This window comes from Grampus griseus (assembly GCF_964374135.1).
Source record: "Grampus griseus genome assembly, chromosome: 20".
Lineage (NCBI taxonomy): Eukaryota > Metazoa > Chordata > Mammalia > Artiodactyla > Delphinidae > Grampus > Grampus griseus.
In genome coordinates, this window is record NC_139014.1 from 11,391,895 (window position 1) to 11,418,986 (window position 27,092).

The 27,092-nt window shown below is 63.8% G+C and overlaps 1 protein-coding gene across 1 annotated transcript in view; it reads right to left on the reverse strand.

The window, feature by feature from the left end:
* Positions 1 to 148: 148 nt before the first annotated feature.
* The window catches only part of AATK (apoptosis associated tyrosine kinase), a gene marked incomplete at its 5' end in the record, with an annotated part of 37,682 nt that continues 10,738 nt past the window's right edge, over positions 149 to 27,092 (reverse strand). The window contains 13 exons of the mRNA XM_082680024.1: positions 149 to 211; positions 1,333 to 1,509; positions 1,740 to 1,887; positions 1,983 to 4,638; positions 5,057 to 5,206; positions 6,634 to 6,755; positions 6,832 to 6,916; positions 8,200 to 8,333; positions 9,274 to 9,361; positions 9,518 to 9,636; positions 10,179 to 10,258; positions 12,651 to 12,798; positions 16,345 to 16,478. Coding sequence (XP_082536150.1) covers positions 171 to 211; positions 1,333 to 1,509; positions 1,740 to 1,887; positions 1,983 to 4,638; positions 5,057 to 5,206; positions 6,634 to 6,755; positions 6,832 to 6,916; positions 8,200 to 8,333; positions 9,274 to 9,361; positions 9,518 to 9,636; positions 10,179 to 10,258; positions 12,651 to 12,798; positions 16,345 to 16,478 — 4,082 coding nt within the window. The 3' untranslated portion in view covers positions 149 to 170. The remainder of the gene's footprint in view (positions 212 to 1,332; positions 1,510 to 1,739; positions 1,888 to 1,982; positions 4,639 to 5,056; positions 5,207 to 6,633; positions 6,756 to 6,831; positions 6,917 to 8,199; positions 8,334 to 9,273; positions 9,362 to 9,517; positions 9,637 to 10,178; positions 10,259 to 12,650; positions 12,799 to 16,344; positions 16,479 to 27,092) is intronic.

The following is a 27,092-nucleotide window of genomic DNA, read 5'->3' on the forward strand; positions in this document are numbered from 1 at the left end:
TTATGTCCAGCGCCTGCCCTGCTCCTCCAGGGTGCTGCACGGGGCACCGAAGCGCTTGGAAGCTGCTGCTGACCACTGCCAAGATGAAAGTCCCCACCACTCTCGGTCACCATCCTCGCTGCTGCCGGGGAGAGAACCGGCAGGGGATCCAAGCAGGGGCTGCCTGGGGCTCAGGCCTCTTTACAGCTGCCCCCAGCACCTGCTGTAGGACCTGGCAAACATGTTTAGGGAGACACTGGGGCCACAGGGACTCCTGAGAGCACCCTCCCCTCCAAGGACAGCCAGAGTCCCCTCGCCCAGGGCTTTCACCTGGCCTCAATCCCTGGCTTACGGGCCACTGAGCAGCTGGGGCTGCAGCAGGCCTGCCTGCCTGCCTGCCTGCCTATCTAGGTAGGAGCCAGACGATTATCCTTCCCGCCACATCACCAGGGATCGGGCCCAACAAAGCTCAACGTCAGCCTTCTGAGTCCTCTTTTTACAGGTGGGAAAACTGAGACCCGAGCAGGACTGGGCTGGCCAGGGTCACACACTCGCCTCCTGGTGACCTGCTTGCTTGTTCAGATATCCATTAAGGGCACACTGTGTGACACAAACAGACCAGCACATCCTTCCCTAGAGGCTGCAGCCACATGCCAAGGGCCGCAAGGGAGGGGCTGGGTCTGCCAGGGGGACAAGATAAGTAGGGGCATCTTAGTGGAGGTGAGCTTTCAGGGAAGCCTAGTAGAATGGGGTGGTGGCAACTGGGCAGGTATGAGCCCACCTGGTCTGAGGTTGACAGGAGTAGAGCTTGGAGGGAAGAGTGAGCTAAGGCCCCTGAGTAGGGCCCCACGTGGGCACCTGAGCCACCACCACCATCTCTGGACAAGCCATTAGATCTGAGATGGGGGGCTGGTGGATGAGGCAGACCAGCAGGGGCTGGGAAGGTTCTGGCAGGAGAGGCTGCTGCAGGTCAGAGAGCAGGGTGGGGGGCACTCAGTGTCCAGCCTGGTGCCTTCGGAGGAGGGAGAAAAGAGCGGGGCGGTGCGGGGGGTGGGGGTGGGGGTGGGGCAGGGAGTGGACATCCAACCTACATCCCGAGAGTGCTGAGCCAGCTTTGTCTGGGGCACTGCATCTCCTCAGGGCGGTGAGGAAACGTGCCAAGGTGGCCACAACAAAGAGGCCTGGCGTGACCTGGCCTCTCTGAGCCTCAGTTCCCCCGTCTGAAAACTGAGCTTGTCCAGAAAACACGAAATAACGAGCGTAGGGCCTCGCGCCCAGCAGGTGCCCTTCCCAGCCGCCCTCACCACTGTCCTGACTCAGTATCCCCTCCCGCCAGCCCCACCGCAGCCTCACCTCCCACGGACCCGGAGTCCGAGTCGGTGACGTGTGTGATGGAGAAGCGGGACGCAGGCGCTGGTGAGACAGTGAAGCGAGAGAAGGGGCTGGGCTTGGCGGGCGCAGCGGGGACGCACGGGGCAGGCTCCTGGGCCGGCGTCGGCGGGAGGCCATCGTCCCACTCGAACCCTCCGCCTGCGAGATGCCCGCCGTCAGTTGTGGACCGGATGGGGGAGACACCGCCCGGAGCAAAAAGTCACGTCCAGGCCCCGCCCACCAGCTAAGTCACAGGCCCACCCCCACCCCGCCATGTTGCCCCGCCTCCATGAGGGCCCCACCCACCCCCGTTGCCCCACCCACCCCCGTTGCCCCACCCACCCCCGTTGCCCCACCCTCGCCGCCGCGTCACCCCGCCTCCAGCTCACCCTCTTCGGCCGCGGGGCCGTCGGGGGAGCGGTCAGCCCGCCGAGGCCGGCCGGGGGTGCTGGGGGAGCCCGGGCTGCCCACCGGGAACGTGGGGGACGACTCCTTGGCGCCAGGGAAGGGCTCCCCGAGCTCCCGGGTGGGGCTTTCCTGGAGGATCAGAACAGCACGAGTCTCCCATGGCTTCCCGTCCCGCCGCAGACCCCCACTCCGCCACGCAGAGCCCACCCAGGGCGGCTGCCCACCTGGTCGAAGAGGTAGACGGTGACGTCGTCGAAGAAGGACACGGCTTTCTTCTTGCGCTCCAGGTCCTCGCAGAAGGCCTCAGACAGGAGGCTGGGCATCTTAAGCAGGCTGCGCAGGTTGCGCGCACTCTGGCTCTCCGCCACCACCACTGGCACAGGCGGCGCCTCCTCCTCGCTCTCCTCGCTCGGCTCCTGGATGCTGTAGCAGCGGAGCTCCTCGTCCGACTCGTCACTGTCTTCGCTGTCGTCCTCTTCCTCCTCCGGCCGCCCCTCTGGAGCCGCGGGGACTGCCGGCAGGGCCAGGCAGAGTGGGGTTCTGGGGGCACCTGGACCCCCTGTCCGTTCCTGCAGGCCCGACCCTGACAGCAGTCCCAGGGTCTCCTGGAGCTCGGGGCGGTGGCCTTCTGAGCTGGGCCGGACCGGAGTCAGCAGGAAAATCTTAGAGTGCCCGGGGCTGGGCATGGGTGGCACCTGGGCTGGGTCTTGGGGCCAGGGAGGCTCCAGCCTGGGGCCCCTGGGGCAGGCGCTTGGCTCTGGGGAAGAGTCCTCAAGCAGTGGCAGTGGCGGCACCTCCCTGGGGCCAGAGCCCTGTGCCTCCCCAAGCATCCCCAACTCAGGGGAGGGCAGTGCAGACGGCAGCCTGGGGCTCTTCAGGCTCTCCAGATCGGGCTCTGGCCCGGGGACTGGGACACCTCCTTGCTTCTCCTTGGGGCCCAAGGGGGGCTCTGGCTCCGTGTCCAGGTCTGAGAAGTAGGCAGAGTCGCGGTAAGGATTCTTCTCGCTGAGGCCACCCAGGGAGGCGGAGAGACGAGTCTCTGGCCCGGGGCTCTCACCCTCTGAGGCCAGCTCCTCCAAGGCCTCAGGCTCACAGGGCTCATGGGCCTCCTTGAGTACAAACTCAGGGGACTCATAGTTCTCTGTGTCATAGCCGCTGTCCAGGGCTCGGGGCTGCCCGCCAGGGGGGCCAACAGCTAATGGGCTGAAGACCTCAGAGCCGCCATCACTGGCTGAGGATGGGATGTCCAGGGAGTCCAAGGAGTCGGGGGTCCCCACCTGCTTCTGTAGGGAGCGGAAGGCTGGTGTCACATCTGGTTTCTCAGCCTGCGGGCCGTCGCTGGACAAGTCAGTGAAGACACCAGAAGTGGCCTCAGTCGTGTCTTCGTCTTCACTGCCTGGTGCCTCCAGCTCAGGGGAGCTGCTGCCACTGTCGCTGTCCAGGGCCTGGACTGGCTCAGTGGCAGGCTGTGGGCTGCCAGTGGGCGTGGGTGAAGCAGGCAGGGTGGGCGGGGTGCTGGCCTCCTCGGCAGGAAGCAGGGCTCCCTCTTGGGATGGGGATGGGATGGAGGGAAGGGGCAGCTGGAGTCCAGCAGAGCCCTCGGCCTCCTCTGCAAGCCTGGGCTCTGCCTGGGGGCTGTCACCACCACTTCTGGCTGCCTCTGTCCACGGGGATGTGACCAGGCACGGGGCAGGTATCAGGCCCTCAGCAGGATACAGATGGGGGAGGCCAAGGCAGCGGCCCATCTCCTTACCAGAGGAGGCCCCCTTTGGCCCAAGGAGAGGCTCTCTGAGGTCCTCTGGGATCAGAGGATGGCCCAGCTCAGGGACGGTCTGTAGGGCCTGCTTCACACCAGGGCAGCAGTCCGTGTAACCTGAGAGGCCCGGGACCCAGAATTCTGGTGCTCGGTTGCTGCTGTTGTTGTTTGCAGATACATTGGAGCTCCAGTGTCTGTGCTGGGCAGTCCTGGGCATCCCAGCCTCTCCCAGCTCTTCCCCACCTGGGGATGGTTGGGCCCTGGAGCTCGCGGAGGGGGATGTGCCCAGCGGGTCCTCAAAGAAGGGCGGGCAGAATACCCCAACGCCCCAGTCAATATCCTCTGCTCTGGGCTCCGCCAGCATCGGGGTCTCCGGGGGGGGTGAGCGTGAGGTGCAAGGCAGGTCACGGGCATGGCTCCTGCATAGGTGGTAGTCGCAGTGGCCCCAGGGGCCATCAGCGGGCGGCGCGTGGCCCAGCAGTGGCTCCATGACCAGCGAGGCGGCCGTGCTGCCGTCAGAGTCGTCATCATGGTCACTGCCGTCGGGGCGCAGGGTGGCAGCGAGGGTGCTGGGGGCACAGCCGGCACAGTCGGGGTCGTGGCCTGCGGCAGGCGCGGGGTCTTCCAGGCGGATGAAGTACTCGCTGCCCACCGAGGGGCTGTGAGCACTGAGCACCGGCACCACGCCTGGGGGAGCACCGTCAGGGACGCAGAGCTCCTGCAGACGCGCGTCTCGGCCCGGGCTCAGTGCGCCCTCAGGTGGCGGGAAGGCATCGGAGCCGCGGCCGGCTTCCCACTTGTACTCGAAGTTGAGGCCACGGCTCGTCTCAGTCACCGTCAGCACGTCATCACCATCCGTGTGGAAGCTGTCGCCAGCAAACTGCTCCAGCAGTGGGAAGGATGAGGTGGCCGCAAGCTCGCCCATGCCCCCCAGTGCCATGCCTGCCGCCCCCAGCCCGGGGCCCACGCTGCCCCCCACAGGCCGCAGTGAGCGCCAGCGCCGCTCAAACTCCTCCTCTGCCTCGGTGGCACCCTTGGCACACAGGTAGGACAGCAGCAGGTGCACCTCCTCGGCCGTCGGCCGCTGCTCAGGCTGAAGCCAGCAGAACTGCATCACCTCATACCTGCGGGAAGGGATGCCCTAGGGCTCAGTCCCTGCCCCCCCACGGGTGGTAGTGCCTGGCCAGGACCCCAACCCCCAGGGAGTGAGCCAGTCCACCCTCAGCATGAGGGTCTGACTTCCGCCCCTTCTCACACTCAGAATCCCGAGGGCAGTTACGGGCATCTCCTGAAGTGGGCGCGGTGGTGTGGGAGACAGCAGTGGACTAGGGCACTGTTCCCTCAGCTCATCCCTGCCAGGGCTGCAGGCAAGTTTGTGTTTTGGATAAAGCGGCCATTCCAGTGTAGGCACAGGGTGGGGCCCAGAGGTCACTGCTGGCCGGGGGGAGCCACTTACGCTCTGGGGACTCGAAGCACCCCCCTTTGTGTTGTCCTTCCTGCTGGGGACACCCCCAGCCCCGCCTGGCCTCACAGGGTCCTCACCAGCGGTCAGAGAGGGTCAGCTGCAGCTGGGGCTTGGGCAGCTTGAGCTGCTGCTCCCGGACCGCATAGGCCAGCACCTGCCGGTCGGAGTGGTGCGGATAGGGCTGCGCTCCCAGCTCGAAGAGCTCCCAGATGGTCACGCCCAGGGACCTGTGGGGGTGACAGCCATCAGAGGGCAGGCACGGCTGGCCAACGCACGGCTCCAAAGGGTCTCGAAGACTTGGGTGCCAAGGGCAGCTCCTGTCATCACACCAGCAGCCAGAAGACGGCGCCTTCCTTCAGTAAATGGGCAGCGTGTGCCCCCTGGCCGGGTCCGAGCCCACGCCCAGGTGCTTGGACAAATAAACGCCAGACTGGCCTCCCACAAACCCAGTCCATTTGTTCACTCGTTCACTCCCGTGCCGGGCTGAAGCGCAGACACTGCCAGGTGCAGGAGATGCCCTGGAGAAGCTCCCAGTCCTGCCAGGCACCTGTGGAGGCCAGAGGGAGGGAGTGTGCTAGGGTGTGAGGCAGAGAGAGGGATGAGTCTAGGGACACCCCAGCCAGCAGGCCAGGCAGCCAGTGCACGCGGGGCTGTGAGAAGGCAGCTGGGATCTTTCCAGTGGGCGGCAGCTTCACCCAGCTCCCGGGGACCCCAGGCTGTCCCACGAAACTGGGGGCATGAGGGACAGCAGATTTGGCGACAGAGACGTCACAGTGGCCCTGGCCAAAGCCGTCTAGGGGAGGGACCCCAGTCAGTGTGGGCTGGTGGGCAGGCAGGGGAAGGTCAGCCAGAGGGAGAGGCGAGTGGGGGAATGGAGTGTCCGTGACGGGTACAGTTAATGGCTCAGGGGAGACCCCTGGAGAGCTCAGGAAGGGGGACTGGGCCCTGGATCCAGGCCCTGAGGGTTTATCAGGAGCAGAGGGGGGCCAGACAGGCCTGGGAGGCTGGGAGGAAGCAGGAGGGGGAAGCAGAGGCTAGTCAAGGCCGGGGACAGGGGACCACCACAGCCAAGCCTCTAGAGGCTGTAGTCCTGGGTCCCAGCACCCGCTCTGTGCCCAGCCCCAAGCCTCCAGGCTGCAGTCACAGGAGACCCCAGCCCCACTGTCCCCTCTCAATGGGAACAGGTGCTACCACGAGGCCCCACGTCTCATCAACTTGCCCGAGTGCTCTGACCCTGATGTCTTCGGGCATCGGCCCAGCGGGCCCTGGGAGGGGCAGGGCTTCCTCCACAGACCCCACCGCTCTGCCAGCCCAAGTGCTGTGGGCCGTGGCACCGGGCAGCGACAGGGGGCCCCAGAACCCCCACGATCTCACCTGGGGGTGTATGTGGCCACCTCCCACAGAGCGACAGGGCTGCACAAACACACACGTCCTCACACCTGTGGCCTTGCTTGGCGTGGCCAGCCTGCATCCCCTCCAACACCAGGGAGCCGGCAGGCGGGTGGGACTCAGCCCCCCAGCGCCCCGCATCCTCACTGGACACTCACGCGGCACCGGACAGGGCAGCCATGAGGGCTGACAGCCGCAGGTGAGCATCAAGTCGTCGGCTCTCAGGGGTCCAAGTCCTCATGGCGACTGCCGGGCCCACACTCACCACACATTGCTGGCCTTGGTCTGGTCCACCACCAGCAGGTTGCAGTGCACCTCGTCCACCAGCTCAGGCGCGATCCAGCGCAGTGGCACCCACAGCTGGTCAGCCGTCACAAAGTAGTCCTCCTGTCGGCACACGGGACAGTGGTACCCCGCGGGCAAGTGTGGCCGGCCCTGCCCCGGCCCGAGCCGGCCCACTCACCCTGTATTTGCCGTGAGACAGGCCATAGTCGCCGATCTTCACCGTCAGGTCGGCTGTGAGCAGGCAGTTCCTCAGAGCCAGGTCACTGAGGGTGGGAGGATGGGAGGGTGGGGTCAGCTGGCAGTGCCGGGCTGGGGCATCCAGGGCACTGAGGGGACTGGGCCGCTTGTCGCCGAGGGCATCCTGGGCTCGGTTCGGTCGGTGGGTGGGTGGAAAGGGGCATCTCAGAGGCTGCCCGCCCTGCCCCTCACCCAGCACTGGACACTTTGAGGGTCTGAGTGGATGGGGCCACACACGTTAGAAGGCAGACAAGGAAAACGAGGCCCAGGGCCAGCTAGAAGGTGCCCAAGGGCTCTCCTTGGACGAGGTCTGCCTCACTGGAACCCCATCCCCTGACCCCAGTCCACTCCCCTGCTTCTCCTGGGACACCAGTCTGCTGAGCAGTCCCTCGGGGGCGAGCCAGCCCAGGGACACCGCAGTCTCCTCCCGCCCGCCACACTGCCACCCTCAGCTCCCTGAAGGCAGGCATCAGTGAGGCGACTGAGTGCCCCAGGGTCCTGCCCCTGCCCTGTGCACACACGGCCCCTGGCAGGGTGGGGGTGTGGAGTGCCCGCCCAGCAGTGCCGCTCACCCCCGCCTTTGCCTCCCACCCACGGCCGGCCTTGGCTGCCGGCTCCTCCCCTGCCTGCCTTGTGGCCCCATGGGTGTCTGGGGCCCAGGGCACTGGGGCAAACGCGGGGTCAGCACACATCGGCCAAAATGCTGCTGTGCCGGGGCCACAGATGGGCGCCTGGGGCTGGGTGGGCTCGGCGGGCCGGTCGGGAGGCTGGCAGCGGCCCTCTTCAACAAAATCACTGATGCTGGAGTTGCCTTGTCATCACTCAGCACCAGGATATTGTTGGGGAGGACGGCCCGAGTGCTGTCCGGGGCCGGCGGGGCCAAGCAGCGCCACTTCTTCCGGCATGTCCCCCTACGCTGGGCCCTGGCCCGTCTGTCCGAATTCAGGGGCCAGGGCGGGAAGCAGGACAGAGCCACCCCTCCCTCCGGGCCTGAGAGAGACAGAGGAGAGTAGGGGCCGCCGTAGGGCCACCAGGCGGCGCTGACCACCCTGGGGACAGAGGATGGGCTTCAGGCCCTACCGCATGCCCAGCCAGGCCAGCTGGACAGTGGACGTCGCCTGGCTTAACCCTCCTGCAGAAGCAGGTGTTCAACTCCCATCTGCCCGGTTATTATTTGACAAGATCCCTTTGTACAGTGGTCCCTAGAGGCTGAACAAAGACTAACCCGGTTAATTGAGGATCCACCTCACGCGGCCCCCGGAGCAGGTGCGGAGGCCCTGCAGAGCTCGTGGGCCACCTGCGCCCTCACCTGTGCACGTAGTTGTTGCGATGCAGGTGCAGGACGCCACAGGCCACCTCACAGGCCATGCGCTGCAGGGTCAGAGGGTCGGGCGCCATGGACTCTGCCACCCGACAGCTCCGCAGGTAGCCCTTGAGGTCCCCCTGCCGAGAAGGGCAGCACTGTCACCTGCTGGTGGGGAGTGGGTGCCCGTGCAAGCCCACCACCCGGCCCCGCCCTCCTCAGCAGGGCCCACGGGGGGACCAGGCATCCTGCTGCTGCCACAGGGCTGCCGCTGCGCAGAGAAGCCCGTGTCCGCCCCCCAGGGGCCAGCTCTCAGTAGGATGACCCCGCAGGCAGCGGACACTTTCCCCACACTGACAGCCCCAGCCCCAGGCAGCCTTGCGGGCCAGCAGGGTCACATCCCGCATACAGACCCCTGGGGCCCAGATGCTCGCCACCTCTCAGCTGGTGGGTGGCAGACAGGCCACACGAGCAGTGACGCTGAGCCTGGGCGGAACCCAGAGCCGGTGGCCAGAGTGTCCTCTGGCAACTCCTTGACCCGCTGATGACCTGCTGACGCCGCTCAGCTCCAGGGAGGGCCCAGGCATCCTGGGGAAGCCCTGGGAGGCTACGCCAGGAGTCCAGAAACTAGATGGTGGGGGGGCCCACGTCTGTGGAGGCCGCCTCCCTGTCGGCAAGCGGCTCAGCCGTGTGTGTGTGTGTGTGGCGGGGGGCCTGAGAGCAAAGTACAGGCGAGGCCGTGGACTCGACGCAAGGGCCGTGAGCCCCCCGAGCGGGCCGGGGTGCCTCTCAGGAAAACCTCCGTGACTGGGAGCAGCACAGGCAGATAGGGGAGCCCCCCTCCCCTAGGGTACAGTGGAATCCCAGCCCGGAGGGCCGCTGTCTCTGAGCGGGGGCCACCTCCTTCCTCCCCCAGGCCGCCTCTGGGAGGTAGTGGTGCAGAGCCACCTGGACCCCACTTTGGGGGGCATGTGAGGCCCAGAGGGTGGGGGTGAGGGGTCCCCGGCTCAGCAGGAAGGCCAGGCCCACCTTCCAGTAGCGTAGGGCAGGGGCTGGAGGGCCAGGGAGCGGGCGACTCACCATCGGGCAGAACTCCATCACCAGCAGGTAGGGCGTCACCTCGGCGCACTGGGCCAGGCACTGGAGCAGGTTGCTGTGCTGCAAGGCCCTGCGGGAGCCAACAGGCTGCCCCCTGACTCGCACTCAGGGCAGGGCAGGAGCAGGGCAGCACAGAGCTGCCTTTGTCTACAGGGCCCACAGCCCCACCTCCCGGCCAGTGGCCCACCCCCTCCTCCGGCTAAGCCTGTCCCCAGGTGCCACCCACCTGTAGGGCTGCGCCTCCTCCAGGAACTGCATCTGCTCCTGCACGCTGGCGCTCACCTTCAGCTCCTTCACCACCACCTGGGTGCTACTGATGCCCGAGTTCACCTCCCCGAGGAATACCTGCGGGGCAGGCGTCACCAGGTGGGCGGACTCCACCGTCCCCAAGCTCTGCCCCCAGCCTTGCTCTTCCAGCCAAAGCAGTCTGTTTCTGTGCCTCAACGTACTCATCTGCAAAATGGGTTCTGGACCGCTCCTGGGAGAGCGAGCCCTCGTGGCTGTAATACTCCGTCTTTTGTGTCTGCCTCCCCTAAGGTCCCCGGCTGTTCTCAGAGCTCTGGGGGTCTGCAGTGAGGAAGATGGACTCCTTGTCCCACCCAGGCTGGTGGTCAGGGAGAAGCCAGGAGCCAGACGCTGCTCCCCATCCCTGCCCACTCAGAGGCATCTCCCAGCATGACACCAGGATCTGCAGAGAAGAGGCTGCCGGACCCTGAGGTCCCCAGGGAGGGGCCCAGTAGACTGCGCCTTGAGAGGGGACCCCAGGGCTGGGGAAGTTTCTGGGAGAAGCAGGTCGCCAACCCACCCTCTCCACCTGCCAGGCAAAAGAGCGGACCACGCTGCCAGTCCCTCCCCCATCCCCACCAACCCCTGGGACGGCAACTCACCTTCCCAAACCAGCCGTGGCCAATCTCCTCCAGGTACAGGAGGCTGTGCCGGCCCAGATCTGTGGACTTGAGCAGCTGCACTGTAACAGGGCAGGGGGCTCAGAGAGGCCAGCTCAGCCTCCATCATTGCCCCATCTTCTCTCGCCTGGCCCCTAGAGGGGCTGCCTGCATGGCCTGTTCTGGGGAGCCACCCAGAGCCCCCTGCTCCCTCCTGATGGGGGCGGCCATCAGGAGCAGGGCACCTGCTGCCCAGGGGAGCTGTGGATCTGCAAGCCGCATCCATGCATCTTTCTGAGTGGGTCTGGGAAGGCTGTGCCCCAAGCTACAGGGACAAGCCAGGCTGGAAACATCAGGGCCTGGAGCCGGGAAACAGCGCACAGGCAACGCTGGGCAGGCAGTGTGGCTGGGGCGGAGGCCATGGGGAGGAGGGCAGTGGAGTGGCCCGTCCCCTCACCCCTGCCGCAGGCTGGCATTCCAGCGCCAGGCACGCCAAAGGCTCCTTTGTTGGGGGCTGCTTGGCACAGCCCTGTACGGAACACACTGGGCCCATTCTCCTGCAGGCTGGGCTGGGTGAGGTCAGCAGGCAGGAAGGGTCAGTGAGGGCCCCAAAGGAAGGGCCAGAGCTGCTGAGCCCACCCACACCCCGCCTGTGCCCCAAGGGATTCCCCGAATTCTGCTCCCACGCCAACTGCCCGGAGGGCCCAGGGGACAGGCTGAGCCTGGCAGCCAGTAGACTCCAAGGTGAGGGGCTGCTCCCAGGGACTGGAGACCCTATGGAATGTTGACCTTGATGCTGAGCAGAATTGGGGGTAAGGGGTCCCACTGGGGCCCTGAGTCCCGGGGCTCCTCCCCCTGAGGTCCAGCCTGGGGTCTCCCCAAGCAGGCTCAGCAGTCTTGACAGTGGGGCAGTGATGGAGGTGGAGCGTGCTGACTGCCAGCCAATGGGAAAGGTCTCCTGGCAGCTGCAGGAGGCGTGGCAGGCCGGGTCCCGGGGTTCTGGGGTCCGCACCCAAGGGGCAGCACCTACAGAGCCAGGCTGGGGAGCCTGAAGGCTGGGCCATCTTCCCCCACGGTTTCGAGGGGTAGTACTTGCTGCCCAGGTTTTTAATCCTTGACCTCCAGGTGGGCTGCCCTCCCAGCATCACCCAAATCTCTCCCCTCCCCAGAAGCAGGGCACCCTATAAAGGACAGAACAGGGCTAAAAACTAGAAAAAAGCATGCAATCACTGCCCCCTCCTAGATCCCTGTCCCCCCGCATCCCCAGGGACAGTCCCTTAAGCGGTGGAAGACACTGGGTCTCAAAGATTCCTTGGGGTCCCAGGCACACACTGCCAGGGGCAGGTGACAGGCCCAGGCCAGGGGTACAGTGTCCCCTGAGGGGACCCCTTGCTCCGCAACAGCTCCTAGCGTCCAGCACTGTCAGCACAGGCTCAGAAACTCCCATGGTCACCCAGGAAGGTTGGGGGGCTTCCTATAGCAGAGACCCCACCTTCAAGATTTTATGGGGTGGACCTTTGAGTCACTCAACAGAGTGGGACCTGAAATTCCTGCCTAACTGGTGAGGGCTCCTCTAGGAGACACCTGCGGGGGGGGGGAGTGACAGCCATGGTGCAGGGGGTGCTGGGCCCAGGCCAGCACCTTGGAGGCCCCCAGCCCATGGCGAGGGCTGGGCTTCGGGGTGGGCAGCACCGTGGTCAGGACCAGCAGAGCCCAGAACACACGCAGGCGGGGCAGGCCTACCCATCACAGGCCCTGGTGCCAACAGAGCCCCCCCTGGGCCTGACACCCTACTCAGTGAGCCTGGAGGAGCTGGGGGTAGGCGCAGGCCTGACCTAGGAGCTGCCAGGGAGGGGGCCTGGGGCCAGGGACCCCACCCACCAGCCTCCAGACACAACTGGGGGGTTCTTGCAGTGCTGAATCAGGCAGATGTGGGTTCAAAGCCCAGGTTGGCCACTGACCTTTAACCTCTGGAGTGTGGGCCCTGCATCTGCCATGTGGGTTGCCAGCCTGCTGGGGGGACCACGGGATGGGGCGAGTGGGAGACATGGCAAGGAAGCCACAGGAAGAGGCCCCACCTGCACCTGCACGCGCTGGGGGGACCCAGGCCCCTCCTTCCCCCACCCCAGGGTCCTGAGCAAAAGGCTCCACCCACAGAAGGAGCCCCAAAGAGCCCCTCCCCCCCAGTGGGTGGGCCCTGCTCCTGGGCACCACGGAACCCATGTACGGGGTCCAGCATCCCAGGGACCGCAGAGAAGTCCCTCCTCCCAGCACATAGGTGCCCACCCCAGGACCAGAGGGAGCAACCCCCACCCCCTTTGCACAGTAGCCCCAGCTGGCCCAAGCCTGCTCACAGCGCCCCAGGTCCCAGCAAAAGGGGACACACACCAGCTCCTTGCCTCCCCTCCCCGGGAGCACTGACCCCAGAGCCACACCCTACGCTCACCACCTGGGCCCACCTGGGGGCTCACTCACCTGAACGCCCGGGCTGCTTGGCCATAGGCAGGGAGACCTCGGTGAGTGGCAGGACATACACGTCGGGCCCGTTCTGAGCCGCTGCTGCCGGGGAGCCCTGTGCCGAGAAGTCGGCCGGGTACTCTTCCCCCTCGGCATTCTCAAACTCCTGGGCCAAATGGGTGACACACGCGGTGAGCTCCAGGGCTCCCCAGAAGGGGGAGGGGCAGGGGACAGGGGGCAGGGCAGGGAGAGAACAAGGGGTGCAGGCCAGCTCTGAAAGGCCCCTTTCTTCCCAGAGCCCCGCTCCCCCCAGCAGCCCTGCCAGCTGCCCCCTCCACCCACCTCCTCGCTCCTCAGGGCAGAGAACAGACCCCACTCCTCGGCTGCCCCCTCCGCAGGGGCACCAGCTGCCCCAGGAGGGCGGGGTTTGGTTTGTGTTGGGTGGGGAGTGGGGATTCACCTCCCACGGGCAGAGCCTCAAGGGTGGTGGCCGTGAGCCCCAGGGCAGCCATGCCTCGCCCAGCCTCAGCCCACCCACATCCACGCCTACCAGGCTCAGGGCACGGTAGGCAGCACTGGTGGGGGGGGGGGCGGCTGGAGGCCAGCTGCCCCTGCCCATCCAGAGTCAGCCCTCCACGCCACTCAGCCACCCCACCTCCCAGCAGCCTTTGCCCTGGGCGGGGGTACCCCATGGTCAGTGGCTTCAGGGTCGTGGCTGGGGAATCCAGGACAGGGGCTCCATCATCCCACCCACCCTGACCCAGCAGATAAGAAACTAAGCGCCCCTGCTCCTCCCAGACAAGGAGCGTTCCTGAGAGCCCACCCCCCGGCTTCACCCCCAAGCAGGTGGTAGCTGGCAGCACCACCTACTGCGGCCATCTGCCTGCAGGGCCCCTGGACTTCGACCCAGGAGGGCGGGCGTCTGTCCGCTCCCCGGGCTCCTTAAGAGCCTGGCCCTGGGCACCGGGCTGGGCCCCACCTGGCCCGGCTATTTTCAACTGCAGCTGCCCCTTCGTCTGTCTGAGGAAGCCCCCTCACATTCCTGAGCCATGGCCAAGTCTCCCAGGAGCCCTGGGCCACAAGCAGAACCACAGTACTAGCGCTACAGGCCTGCCTGCCTGACCAGGACAGACCGCTGCCAGGTGGGGAAACAGGCCGAGGGACTTCCAAGCAGCTGCAGCAGGGCCGCCCCTGTGGCCAGGCGGCTGGACTAGGAGCCGCAAGGCCTAGGTTCCCTGCCCGGCCCTGTGACCCGAGGACCCTCCTTTCTCTGGGCCTCGATTTCCTCGGCTGCAACAGGGAGGCTGAGAGCCCTCTGGGTGTCCTTGCGGGCCGGTCCCGGCCTGTACCTAGAGATGACAGAGCCACTGGGGACAAGGCCTGCAGGGACTCCCCCTCTCCAGGGCCTGGGAGACCACCCTTGGGCCCCGGGGCTGTCAGAACCAACCCCCTCGCCCTGTAATCCCAGCTGCGGCTCCGCAGAGGCACAGACGCCCGCCCGCCCACCCACCCACCTCGGGGTCTGGCCCTGGCCCCAGCCTGTTACCTGACGGTGCCACCTGGAGGCCCACCGGATGGAGCCAGCAGAGCGGGTAATCAGATAGGACAGTGTGAGCATCACTGCCCAGCCCCTTCTCCCAGCACAGCTCCAGGTGGGAGAGCCCAGCACTGGCCCCCCAGAGCCCAGGCGGGAGCCTGCTATGCAGGCAGGCCCTCCCACTGAGGCGCACTGGTGCTGGAATGTTCCGGGCACCATGTTCCCAGGAGGTGAGGAGGGCACGGGTAGGAGGGGGCCGCACTGGCCCTTGTTTGGGGCCTTGTTCTCACAGCATCCTGAGAAGGGGCTGACATACAATAGCCTCAAGGCCCAGCCCTGGCCCCCCCTTCCCCTCCCTCCTTCCCCCTCCCCTCCACCCTCCCTTCCCCTTCCCCTCCCTCCTTCCCCCTCCCCCCTCCCTTCCCCTTCCCCTCCCTCCTTCCCCCTCCCCTCCACCCTCCCTTCCCCTCCCTCCTTCCCCCTCCCCTCCACCCTCCCTTCCCCTTCCCCTCCCTCCTTCCCCCTCCCCCCTCCCTTCCCCTTCCCCTCCCTCCTTCCCCCTCCCCTCCCCCCTCCCTTCCCCTTCCCCTCCCTCCTTCCCCCTCCCCTCCACCCTCCCTTCCCCCTTCCCATCCCCCTTCCCCCTTCCCATCCCCCTTCCCCCTTCCCATCCCCCTTCCCATCCCCCTTCCCCCTTCCCATCCCCCTTCCCCCTTCCCATCCCCCTTCCCATCCCCCTTCCCATCCCCCTTCCCCCTTCCCATCCCCCTTCCCATCCCTTCCCCCTTCCCATCCCTTCCCCCTCCCCATCCCTTCCCCCTCCCGCCCCTTCCCCCTCCCGCTTGCTTCTCTGGCCCCAGGATCCTCCAGGAAAATGCCAGCATCGCCTGGCCCAGCCCACTGTGTTCCTGCAGGCCAGGGAGACAGGGCTAGGCATGCGGATCCCCAGGCAGGGGCTTGGGTGCAGAGCCGAGGCTCCCAGGGCCATGGCCCTGCTGCCCAGGCCCTGAGCTCCACCAGCCCACCCCTCAGACAGCTCTGGATGGCCCTGCCGTGAAATGTGGCAAAGACACCTTTGTAAAAGGCAAGTGCTGCGCAGATGCCAGCTCCCCGGCCCCCCGTGATGAGACACAGCAGGGGGAGGCGGAGGGCACTGCTTCTCTAAAACGGGGGTGACCAGGCTGCAATGTGGGTCACTTAGTATGGAGATGACTGGGGTGGCGGGCTGCTGTGCTGGGCCACAGGACAGCCCCTCCCCTCCGGACCTCGCCAGGCCCGGGAATCTGACCTCCAGCCAAGGGCGGGGCAGCTGAGTGGGCGGGAGAATGACCACAGGCGGTGCTATGTGCTAAGTCGGCAGAACTCAGCCCACAGGGCTCGGGGGGGCTCTGGTTGGGCCCCTCAGTTCCCAGCTTTTTCTCCTGGTCCTCCATGCTCAGAGCTGCAGCTAAAGGTAGGGAGCAGCCATGGGCGCTTCTAGGATTGGGGAACAGCGCCCCAGGGATGCCTCTGGGCCACCATCCTTAGGAGGGGCACCTCAGCCCTGGAATCCCGCCCAGGATGACCCCGGGAGCTTAGCCCTGCCAGGGCGGCCAGAGAGAAGGCGGGCCCAGCCTTCTAGCTGATGCTCCATGAACAGTAATGATCACTCCTGCTGTCCTACCGCCCTGATTCCTACGTGGCGCACAGTCCTTTCCTCGTGGGGCGGAAGACACCCAAAGTAAGGTGACCCCAGCCAGAGAGGTGCTTCTGATGCCGAGAAGCGTGTCTGGGCAACTTTGGTTTCCCTTTGCTGATTCGAACAAGCAGGGATTCAAGGATCCCCTAGGCATAGAGACCCCTCCCACAGCGGCTCAGGAGCCCCCGTGGCCCCCTTGAGGCCCATCCTCACCGTCCCGGGGTGCACCGCACAGAGGCCTGACCCTGAGCTGGGACATGACAGCATGAGGCCATGCCCCCCCAACAGGGGGACCCAAAATGGGGGAGGCAGTGGGAGGGGTCCCTGACAGCCCCTAGGCCTCTCCCATCGGCTGCCCCCAGAGGAAGGGCTGTGGGGTCCTGGCCTCTATAGTCCCCAGAGGGCCCTAGGAGGGAAGGAAGCCCAGTGCCGAGTGGACACCAGAGGGCCAGCCCTCAGGATCTCGTCCACAGCCTCCCCCGACCCCCAGCCCTCACCTTGAACCCGATGCCGCCCTTCTTACAGCACAGGCAGGCCAGCATGAGGGCAATGACGGTGAAGAGCCCGGAGAAGGACACGGCCACCACAGACAGGGAGGACGACCAGGAGAGCTCGCTGAGCGGGGCGCCGTCTGCCGAGGGAGAGAGAGTTACAGGGCAGCTCTGCGACCCGGCCCCCATCTGCACCCAGTCCCCCAGGCACACTCCGGGGCCAGCCGGATCCCCACGCCGGGCTCCGAGGCCCCCCAATTCATTGCGGTCTAAGCCTCAGCACCCTTGCCCTTGCTCCAAGACCCCACACTCGGAGGCACAGCCGCCGGCCCAGGGCCGGTGGACACACGGGTTGGCCACGGTGGCCCAAGCCTGCAGTCCATGGCCGGCCCCTGGGTGCCACACTGGCCTTGCCAAGGGACAAGGGGCTGGCTGAGCTGGCGAGGCCTGCTCAGCTCCCACTTCTGGGGGGCTGTGGACATCCCTCATGAGCTCAGGGTCTTGGGGCTATGGGGACCCTCTCCCACGGCTCTCTCAGACTGGCCAGCCCACTCACCCCTGTGGAGTGGGCCCCGGGGGCTGTCATCGTTGCCATAGCTATGGCATGGCACTGGTAAAGGCTGTGAGACCCGGGATGGGGGCTGCTGGGAGACGGACCAGGGCCCCGCTAAGCGGGAGAGACTGAGGACCTGGCTGCTGGCCACATGCCAGGCTCCAGGCAGCTGGGGGTCAGGGCCGGGACCTGTCCAACCTCTGAGGACAGGGATGTCACCGTCCCCAAGGTGAGGCAGCAGAGTTCCTCCATGCAGTCTGGCGTTTCCAAGTCACCCTCTTACTGAACGCCCACCAAGGGACCCCCGGTGCTGTTTCTGTCTTGAGGACAGCAGGGTGCCTCGTTCTGCAGCACCTGGTCCATGTGAGCCCCTCATGGCTCACCCTCATGAGGGTGGGGTAACTGTGATGGGGTAACTGTGGTGCCCAGGACAGCACAACGTGGCCCTCCAACACACAAGCATGGCCCCCAAATTAGGGATCCAAGCTGCCCCCACTCCCCCGCTGAGCCAGGGCTTTGGGGAAGCTTGGCCCATCTGGTGCCCGCAGGACAATGTGGTGGGGCCAGCCGGGGTCCCCTAAACGCTGGGCAGGCAGTTCCACCCCTGGCCTGCCCTCCTGTCCCACAATACCGGCTCCAGTGCATGCCCCTTTCCCGAGGACTTTCTTTCTGCCCGTCCTCCCTTCGGACCCTGGAGGCTTCCTGCCTGTCCCCAGCTCCTCTGCCCACTGTGTACCCCAGCCCCCCAGCTCCCAATGGCTGATTCCTCAGGATCCCATCATCCCACCCAGCACACCTGCCATCACTGGTCCCTCAGGTCAGAGCAGGTCTCAGCAGCGCCTCACCGGGTCCTAATTGGCACCGAGGTGGCTGCCATGCCTGTCTCCACTGGACAGGAGGAAATGGAGGCTCAGCGAGGGTGAGAAGCCTGCCCGAGGTGGCACAGCTGACCTCTGACTGATGTGCTTCTGCTCCTGGGCATTCTGCGCCCACATGGGAAGCCAGAGCTACCAGTTAATGGGGTATCTAGGAAGACTTCCTGGAGGCAGTGTGAGCCCAAGAGGCTGGAACAATGGCAAGTGCGGCCTGGACTCCTACTCAAGTTTCTGAGCTCATTCCAGATACCCACACACAGGGAAGAGAGGCGAGGCTGAGGGCCCAGGAGGGCAGGGTCACCATGGCAGGGGAAACCAGCTCAGCCTGCCCTTGCAAGAGACCCTGGAACTTTTGGCTGTATTCCCCAGTCCCGTGGGGCTGCAAGCAGATACTTTCACAGGGGCCTCCACAGGCCAGGTTTCGGGTGGGGGGCCCACCCACTGTGTAAGCATCACCCCCCCAACTGGGCTCTCCCACCCAAATAGCGTGTACTCACAGGTTGCTGAGCAGCGCTGGCTGCCGCACCCCCAAGAAGCCATGAAAGCCCCCAAGGATGTGCTGTTGCCATGGCAACCCATGGGCGTTCAGCAGGCTCCCCTCCCGCCACCTCTGCCTGCACGCGCACTCCTGCATCTCCATCTCCTGGATGGTCACAGGGCCTGGAAGAAGGCAGCAGGCACCAGGCCCATCACCCACCTGCCCCTCTGGGCCGCACAGGCTGCTGTCGGGCAGGATAACCTCAGATGGCCCAGCCTCAGCCTCTGCCCTCAGCCTCCTTGATGCTAGTCCTGGGGTGCGGCCCTCCTGTGGGTCCCCTCCCAAGCCCCTGGCGGGCCCTGGTCACAGAACTGGGCTGAGGGTGGGTGGGCACTCAGCATGATGTGCTCGACTCAGCAGCAGAGGAAGGTGGCGGGTGGGGCCCCGAGTGGGCCTCCCCCACCATCCAATGCCCACGTCCCTGAAGGTGGATCTGCGGGGATGGGGAGAAGACCAAACAGATGGGCAGAGGCAGAAGCGGCTGAGAGGCTGTGGACTTGAATTTTCAAATCTACGAAACATGTCAGTTTCTGGAGCCCCACCAATGCTGGAACAGTTGAAACCCTGCCCCCCTCCCCGAGACTACAGCAGGTGACAGGAGTGTCACCCTCAGAACCACTCTGCAGACGAGGACACGGAGGTCCGTGTCAGAAGCTAGGCGACTGCTCTCGGTCCCCAGGGAGCCCCTGCCCTGCCCTCCGCGGTCAGAGGATGATCCTGGTGGGAGAAGGAGGGTTCCAACAGCCCCTCGGTGTCAGACGGACCTGTCCCCTCCAGTGTCACCCCCAGATCCCAAGGCCGCACAGGGGCCGCTCACCCCCTGCCCACACATGGGCATCACTCACTCACTGCACCCTGGCCACCCCCAGGAGGGAGCCACCAACGCCCTCAGCACCTCCAGCTCTGGCTCCCGGAGCCCTTCTCTGAGCCCGCAGGCCGGCACCTACAGCCTGGGCCCTGCTGGCCGTGAACTCCTGAAACAGACCAGTGTCTGGCAGAGACACCTGTTGTATCAACACAGCGTGAACGAACACACACACGGGGGCACACACACTATGTACGCACGCACACATACCCTCTCTTCCAGTCCCCCCGACAGGCCTGCTCAGGAGGTATCATTGTGCCCACTTTAGAGGTAAGAAAATTGAGGCTCAAGGAAGTTATAGATGCACCCAAACACCGACAGGGCTGGTGCCTGGGGGCCTGGGTAGACCCACTCCTGACTTCTGGCTCCCTGCTCCTCCACCATCCACCAAAGATGCCTACGGGGAAGGTCCCGCTCGTGCCCTTAGGATCGGCACCCACTAACAGTCTGAGAGGCCCATGTGGGGTCCCATTCACACCCCACCTCTTCCCAGAGGGCAAGAGGGGTCAGCACCTCGTTTCATTCTTTTGACAACCTCAGTGAGAGTTGTGACAGCCCAGGGATGCTCTCTGTGTCAAGGGCTAGAGGAACACTCAGGGCCTGGAAACACCAATAAGCCTGTGTTCACTGATGGAGGAAAGAGAACAGTGCCAGGACCACAAAGGGCGCAGAAGCCCATCAGGTTTGACGCTGGGGCAGTGGGGCCACGAGGAGGGGGCAGAGCAGCCTCAGGTGGGTATTTGGTTCCGCAGAGCAAATAAGCAACATACTGGAGCCAGTGCAGGATGGGGAAGAGCCGGAGGTGCCCGCGGCGGGTGGCGGTGCCTGCATGACCCCAGCGTATGGGCACCTGGCACACCTATAGCGCACAGGCACTGACCTGTGTGTCTGTACTCGTGCACCTGCACACATGTCCTTCCATGCTCTGTCCACTGAGGGGGCCTGGCAGCGGTGACCCCGAAACCATCCCCCCAGTACCAGGCCACTCACACACCAGAACGACACCACGAGTGCCCAGGAAGACAAAAGTTGCAAATGGCTTTGTTGTTTGTTTCAGAAATGAAAAACCCATTCAAACAAACCTCAGGCCGTTCACCTCTGCAGCAGAGCATCCAGCCACGGCTTTGCTCCCAAACTCCGAGCCCTTCACCTCTCTGTGGCCACTCACCCTACCGTGACCGTCAGCCCCATGCGAGCCCAGCACGGGAAGGCCCACTTCCAACCGTACCCCAAGCCCAGACGCCTGCCGCTCTACCCTTGGCCTGGGGAACAACTACACAGCCCGCAGGAGGGCAGCTTGGCAGTGAGACACAGGTGGGGGGGGGGGGTTCCTCACCGCCCACCAGGTGGCACTCTCTGGCCGTTTTATGTCCAAGGGTTCAGCGGGGAGAGCCTTCCTGTAGACTCTGGGCAGGTGAGAAAGGATCAGAACACCAGCCCCTGGACATGGCCATGAAGCCCAGCGCATACATCACCGTGCCAGCCCCCTTCTGTAACCGTAAGGGGCTCCAGAACTGAAGCCAAGGTCTGGGGGCTGCAGGGCTGGGTACCAGGCACCAGGCCCCTGGATGTGGGGAACAAACGCCCCGCTTGTGCGGCTGGTGGCTGGCTCAGAGGGGTGCATGCCACCCGGGGGTCCAAGCTTGGGGCTACTGCACTTGGGACCCACCAGCATCGTGGCACATGGCCTCAGCTAACACCCTGTGACAGGAGGGTCCCCTGAGGCACTGCCCTGCTGGCTGGCCGTGCCTGGCCTGGGCCCCACTCGGGGGACCCTAGGCCTCCACGGGTGTTTCTGTCCACCCAATGCCTCCGGGACCCATTTCTGCAGCACTGTCACCAGAGGTTCCATCCCTGCCCCCAGACCCTGCCCCCAAAGCAGAAGGGAAGGCCAGACCCTCACGGCACCCACAGCTACTGCCCAGCCCCACAGAGCACAGTGGCCACACATGGACAGGCACCGCCTCGGAGGGCCCTGGCGGGGGCAGCAGCTCCCAGGTCAGGTCATAGTCAAGGGCCGCAGGCTGGGCTGCCCAGTGCAGCTCCAGGAAGGGAGGGTGCCGGGGCCGGAGGTGACGGGAGCCTGCTCAGCAGAGGAAGACCATCCCCTGCCAAGAAGCCTCCCTTGCACGCTGGGGCACTCGACCACCGTGGGGCCTGGCCCCGTGGTCCTCCCCACAGGAGATGGGCACCTGGCGGGCAAGTGCTGGCACGTCTCTGTGACCATGTGCCAGTATCAGGGGGCTCCTGGTCATGGTGGGAAGAAGCTACCTGCTCACCCTCCCCAGGCTGCGCTGGGGCAGCTCCAGGCCAGGCTGGGAGGGGGCTCAGGGCCTCGCTGGGCTGGAAGCTCCACCAGCTGTGGGACCCCGAGCCTCAGCTTCCCCATCTGGAAATGGGGCCACCCCACACCGAGTGTGCAACAGAGGAACACCAACCCAAGATGTCAGCTAGGCCTGGCACACACCACAGACCCCCTACCACAAGACCCCACCCCCCGCCCTTTCCCACTCCAGCTCAGCCCCAGGTAAGGGGTGAAGGGTGGGCTAAAAGGTGCCCCAGGCCTCCTGCTGGCTGAGCGGAGGGCGAGGAGAGGAGGAACAGGGGCAGAGGCTGGTCCCGCAGCGAGGCCACAGGGCGGCCACTCACCACCTGCTCCTCTCTGCCCCCATACTCCTGCCCAGAGGGCACGCCAAGATTATAAAAATAACCCACAGACCCAGGTGAAGTTCACACCACCGGGAGTCACCTGGGAGTGGCCAAGGGTGGCCCTGCAGCCCGAGCCCTTGGTTGTACCCCATTCAGTGAGCCCCCCGCCCCTGCACTCGCTCACCTCCAGGCAGGAAACGTAGCCCCCGCGGGCACCCAGATCCCAGAGCCCCTTCAGGCCCCACTTCGCCAATCTCTGTCCAGCTGGGATGGGGGAGGGCTGGCCCACCACACACGGGGCAGGGCAGGCAGGACTGCTGAGTGCTGGCAAGTTCTCTCTTAGGGTCCATTTCATCGTCCAGGTCTGCCCTGGGGCTGTGCAGACCTCCTCCGGCGTGTCCAAGCCTCGGGGGCATCAAGGCGGGGGCAGGGCACTCATGCGGTGTGGCCTCCATGGCGTGGGGTGAGGCTCCCACTGCTTCAGCTCACACCCGCCTCCTTCTGAACTCTAGACCCTGCCTTCCAGGGTCTCCAGGGTCTGCTCACTCCCCATGTGTCCTGTGTGCCCCACAGCGGGGTGAGCTCCTCAGTCCCTGGAGCCTCGTCCCGGACGCCGAGCTGCCTGCGTCCCCGGAGCCGCTCTGCAAGCTTCCTCCATCCGAGCCGCCCTGGGCGGGGCAAGTGGCCTCAATATGAACTGCTTTAAGCAGGGGCAGGTGGCCCCCATCAGAGGCTCCTTAAGCAGGGGCAGGTGGCCCCCATTAGAGCCTCCTTAAGCAGGGGCAGGTGGCCAAAGTGGGCCTTCACTGGGAGGGGGATGGGTAGCATCTCAGCCATGGGCTAGGTTCCTGCCAAGTGACCGTGGGCGTTGGCACACAGCCCTCCACCGTTGTAGGGCTCACTCCCCAAGGCCCCTTTCGCCGTGGGGGGCACCCACAACCGGGGGCACCACAGCCAGGGTCACCGGGCAGGCACATAGCCTGCCTGTCTTCACCCAAAGGGCTGGGGTGAGGAAGTAACAGACAGGAGCCTGGGGCCCCCGGCCAGGACCCCTCCCTGCCCTCCCCAGTGCCCCATGCCCGCTCTGTGGGCAGAACTGGGGCCAGGGAGCCAGGACACTGGGAACAGGGTGGTGACATGACAGGGAGAAGCAGCGCCCGTGGGTGGCTGAGAGCACACAGGGCAAACCCTGGGCCCAGACCCCTCAACGGGCCCACAGCCTACGGGGCTGGAAGAGGCAGGGGCTGGGCCGGGGATTCTGGAAGGAAACCTCACGGGGTGGGGGTGGGGGGTCCCTGGGGTGGTGCTCCCTGAGAGCAGCGGCCAGCCCACCCCCACCTCCACTAGCAGGGGTCACGTTTCTGGCGTAAGAGGAGCTCTTTTTTGTTGTGATTAAGGCTCTACTTTAATCAGATGAATTCACACAGGAAAGGACTGAGAGTTCAGCTCACTTATGTGAAAACGCAGGTTGTGAAAGCCGACATGGTCATACGATACAAACACCTGTTATCCATTGACCATCACAACAAAGGTGGTGTGTGCGGAGCCAAGAGGCGCCTGTCCCATCTTCCCTGACACCCAGGAGTATTCACACCCCAGGGTAACAAATGCTCAGCAGCTCACCTCTGACACCCACCAGCCCCTACAACACCCCAAAACCCACGCAGCATCTGAGCCAGAGCCGCAGGTAGACCAGAACCACCCCGCGTTCCTGGCCGCTCCTCTGAGGTCCCGCCTCTGCGGCGCCCTCCTGTGGGGATGATTGATGGTGGACCCTGTTTCGTTAGATACTTCTTAAAATAATAATTCTATCCACCTGCAGAAGCAACAGAGAAAACAAGACAGAGACGACCAGCTTCCCCCCGACCCAGCAGGCCTATGGCTCCATCGGCCCAATTCTGCTGCTTGAACGGGACCCTGCCTTCCTGGCCAGCCCGGTGGCCTGATGAGCACTGCTGGGCAAGGCCCAGCCATTTCCAAGGAGGCACAGCGTTCGGTAAAACTGCATGGCCACGTTTAGGAAGAGTAACTCACGCTTACCGGGCACCTGCTGTGTCCCGAGGGTCTCCTGTGGACGCTTTCTCTGCCAGGAGGGGCCCCTTTCCAGTTCATGAGGAGCAAACAGAGCCCGCCCCCACCCCCCAGCCTCATGGGTCAGATCTCACCCGTACCACCCAGCTTCCCGCCTGGAACCACCCTTCTCTGGCCCCACCCCACCTCCACTGGGCCAGGCACATGTGGGGGTCTGAACTGCAGGCCATTTCAGGGTGACAGCCCCCCACACAGCTGCAGCCAGGCACCACCTCCCAAGGCAGGGACACCGGGTCCACCAATGGGTCCCCACCCCTCCTTTCCCTCCCCTCCCCCTCCTTCCTCCCCCTTCTCCCTTCCTGCTTTTCCTGCTTCGTTTTCAAGTTCAACACGTTTTTTGAGGATTCCCCCCTCCCACACCTTCTCTGCTGTCCCCCAGATCACCTCAGGGACCTGCAACTGGGGTAGGGAACCCAAGGGAGACAGGTGGGCCAGAAGACCCTCCTTCCAGACCCCACAGGGCTAGAGTCCCAGGTCCCCAAGCCCTCCTTGCCTCCTGGACATCCCACAGTCCCCCATAAAACCTGCCAGGTGCTGGCTCTGGGACTCTGCCCCCACCCTCTCCCTCGAGTACACGACTGTAACACCCGCCACATGACAGGTCCTATCCAGTTCTCCAGGACCAGCCTGATCCCACTGGGAGGGCGGGTAAGCAGGGGGCAGGAGTGGGGTCCAGCGTCAGGGTCTGGGCACGAGCCACACCACCCATGGCCCTCAGTGGATGGACATGGAAGGGGAGGGGGGAGGGAAGCTGGTTTAAGCTGGGGTGGAGGCTGCAGGGCCAGGACCTGGGTGTCCCTTGGGGACAGATCCCCCCATGGCCCAACCTGGAGGTCTCAGGGCCCTTCACAGGGGCTCCTTTTTTGGGGGGCCTGGCCCTGCAGGTGACACGGGAGGGGTGACACGGATCCTATGTTCCCCAAAGGGGGTGGACATCAGTACCCAGCAGATCCCTCTGGTGAACCACCTTCGGTGCTGGTGCTCTCTGGTCCTGGCCTCGGTCCGTCTCCAGGGAGGGCTCCGAGGGGCTGGTGGGAGGAGGGGGATGGACCATTTGTGGGGGGAGCTGTGAGGAGGGGAGGGAGCAGTTCTGAACAGAACCAGGTACCAGGCCGGGCTTCTTGTAAAAGGAGTGACTTGTTCCACCAATGAGTGGGGGTGAGGTCAGGTGAGTGGTGTCCATCAGGGGGCTGTCACACGACTTGGGTCACCCCACCTCCCTCACCCCCTCCCAGGCACCCATCAACAAGACCCATGGCCTTGTAGTGGATGAAGCTCTAAACAAGAGAAACTAGAAAAAGTGCAGAGAGAGGGATCTTGCCTTTCTAACTCTTAACATGTCCAAAAGCTACAATCATTAAAACCATATGGTTCTGCGGCAGAGATGGGCCAACAGGTAAAGAGCGAAATCACAGCCCAGAGCCAGGCCTGGCCTCAGCGGAAGACCCTGCACAGAATGCCCGGCCCCGTGTGGTCTTGCCTCAGACCACACACCAGAATAACTTCAGATCGACATCAGTGAGTCAAATTATAGCATCTGAGAAGAAAATAGATAAATATCAGGCTTCTCAATGGAGAGGGATTTTTAAGCTAAAAGCAACGGAAGGAATCATGAAAGATCAATGGGTTTGGCCACATAGAAACATATGTTCCATAAAAGCCCCAAATTAAAAGGAAACAACAAACCAGGACGAATGATTGACAGAAAATTTGTCAAGGACTGATGTGACTACTTTTGGGAGCACACAATCAGCAAAAACTAAAAAAATACATTAAGACCCCAAAACAGAAACAAGCAAACACCACACAGTCAGCCCACAAACAAGGAAATACAATTTGACCAGCCCACAGGAAAATGTGCAGCCTCGTCCATAATAAAAGAAACGAAATGTCACACCCGATGTCAGCTTCTCGACCACGTGAATTCTTAGAAGCTGGTGTCTGGCCGAAGCCCACACACCAGGACCAGCTGCCCAGGCGCTCTGGTGGGCGTAAGTTGGAGCAGCCTCTGGAAAGCGATTTGGAGACATGCATGCAGGGCCTGGGAGACCTGCCAACTCCCAGGCCTAGTGATTCCAGGTCTGGGAATTTAAAGGAGAGAGCAGCCTGGATGGCACACAAATCCAGACTAAAAACAAAGGAAGGAGCAAGTTAACATCACAGGCAGGAATCGCTTCACACAGAGATGTTCCCTGCAGTGGTGTTTATAAGAGTAAAAACCAGCCTAAATAGTCACAATAAAAGGATTCCGTAAAAACAATAGTACATTTGCAAAAGAAGCCACAGAGAGTGAATTTAAGATGTTTTAAATAAATGAGGAAATATCAACTTTATGCTAATTTTAAAAAGTGGATACACAAGGAAACGGTTGGGCTCAAAGCAAATGCTTGTTATTTGACTACGGAGTCAAGGGTTCATGGGGTCTCCCAAATATATATCCTTCGTGAGTTTTGACATATCCGTACACCAAACCCATCAAACCCAACACTTTAAACATGCTCAGTTTAGTCTATTTCTATTATGCCTCAGTAAATTTGAGAACAAGAGGCAGGACATAGAATTGTTTATAAATCCTGATCACAACCATGTCAAAAAAAAAAAAAAAAACTAACTGAAAGAAAATATCTCAAAATGTGAACAGTGATTGTCTTGGGTGGTAGAATTCTGGGTAGTTAATACCTTCTCGTCTGCAGTTTTCATAGTTTCTACAATAAGCATGTACTACGTCGAGAGTCAGATGTGTATAATTTTATTTAATTATCACCCACGCCTAACCCCATCCCTCTCGTCTTTAAAGACCCCCACGGTCTCACCATAAACAGAATGGAGCCCAGATCCTGTCCTGGCGTCACAGGGTCCTGGGTCTCCACAGGTCTCTGTCTGCCCCCCACCCCACACTCAAACCCCACCTGGGGGAGCCACATGGCTGGAGGTCAGTAAGGTTTCCCCAGGGAAACAATGGGGACACAGAGGTGGAAGGTGGAGGTGGCCTGGATCGGCGAAGAGAAGGGTCAGTGACTCCAGCCATCCTCAGGTCAGTGGAGCCACGTCTCGCGGCCAGAGTGCAGGAAGGAAAGCAGGTTGTGCCTCGCTCTGGGTCCCGGGGTGGCCCCTGCACCCTCCACCTCCTCAGCCGCCCCCTTCACTGTCCTGGGCTAGACGCCATCCTCCTCCCAAGTGGAC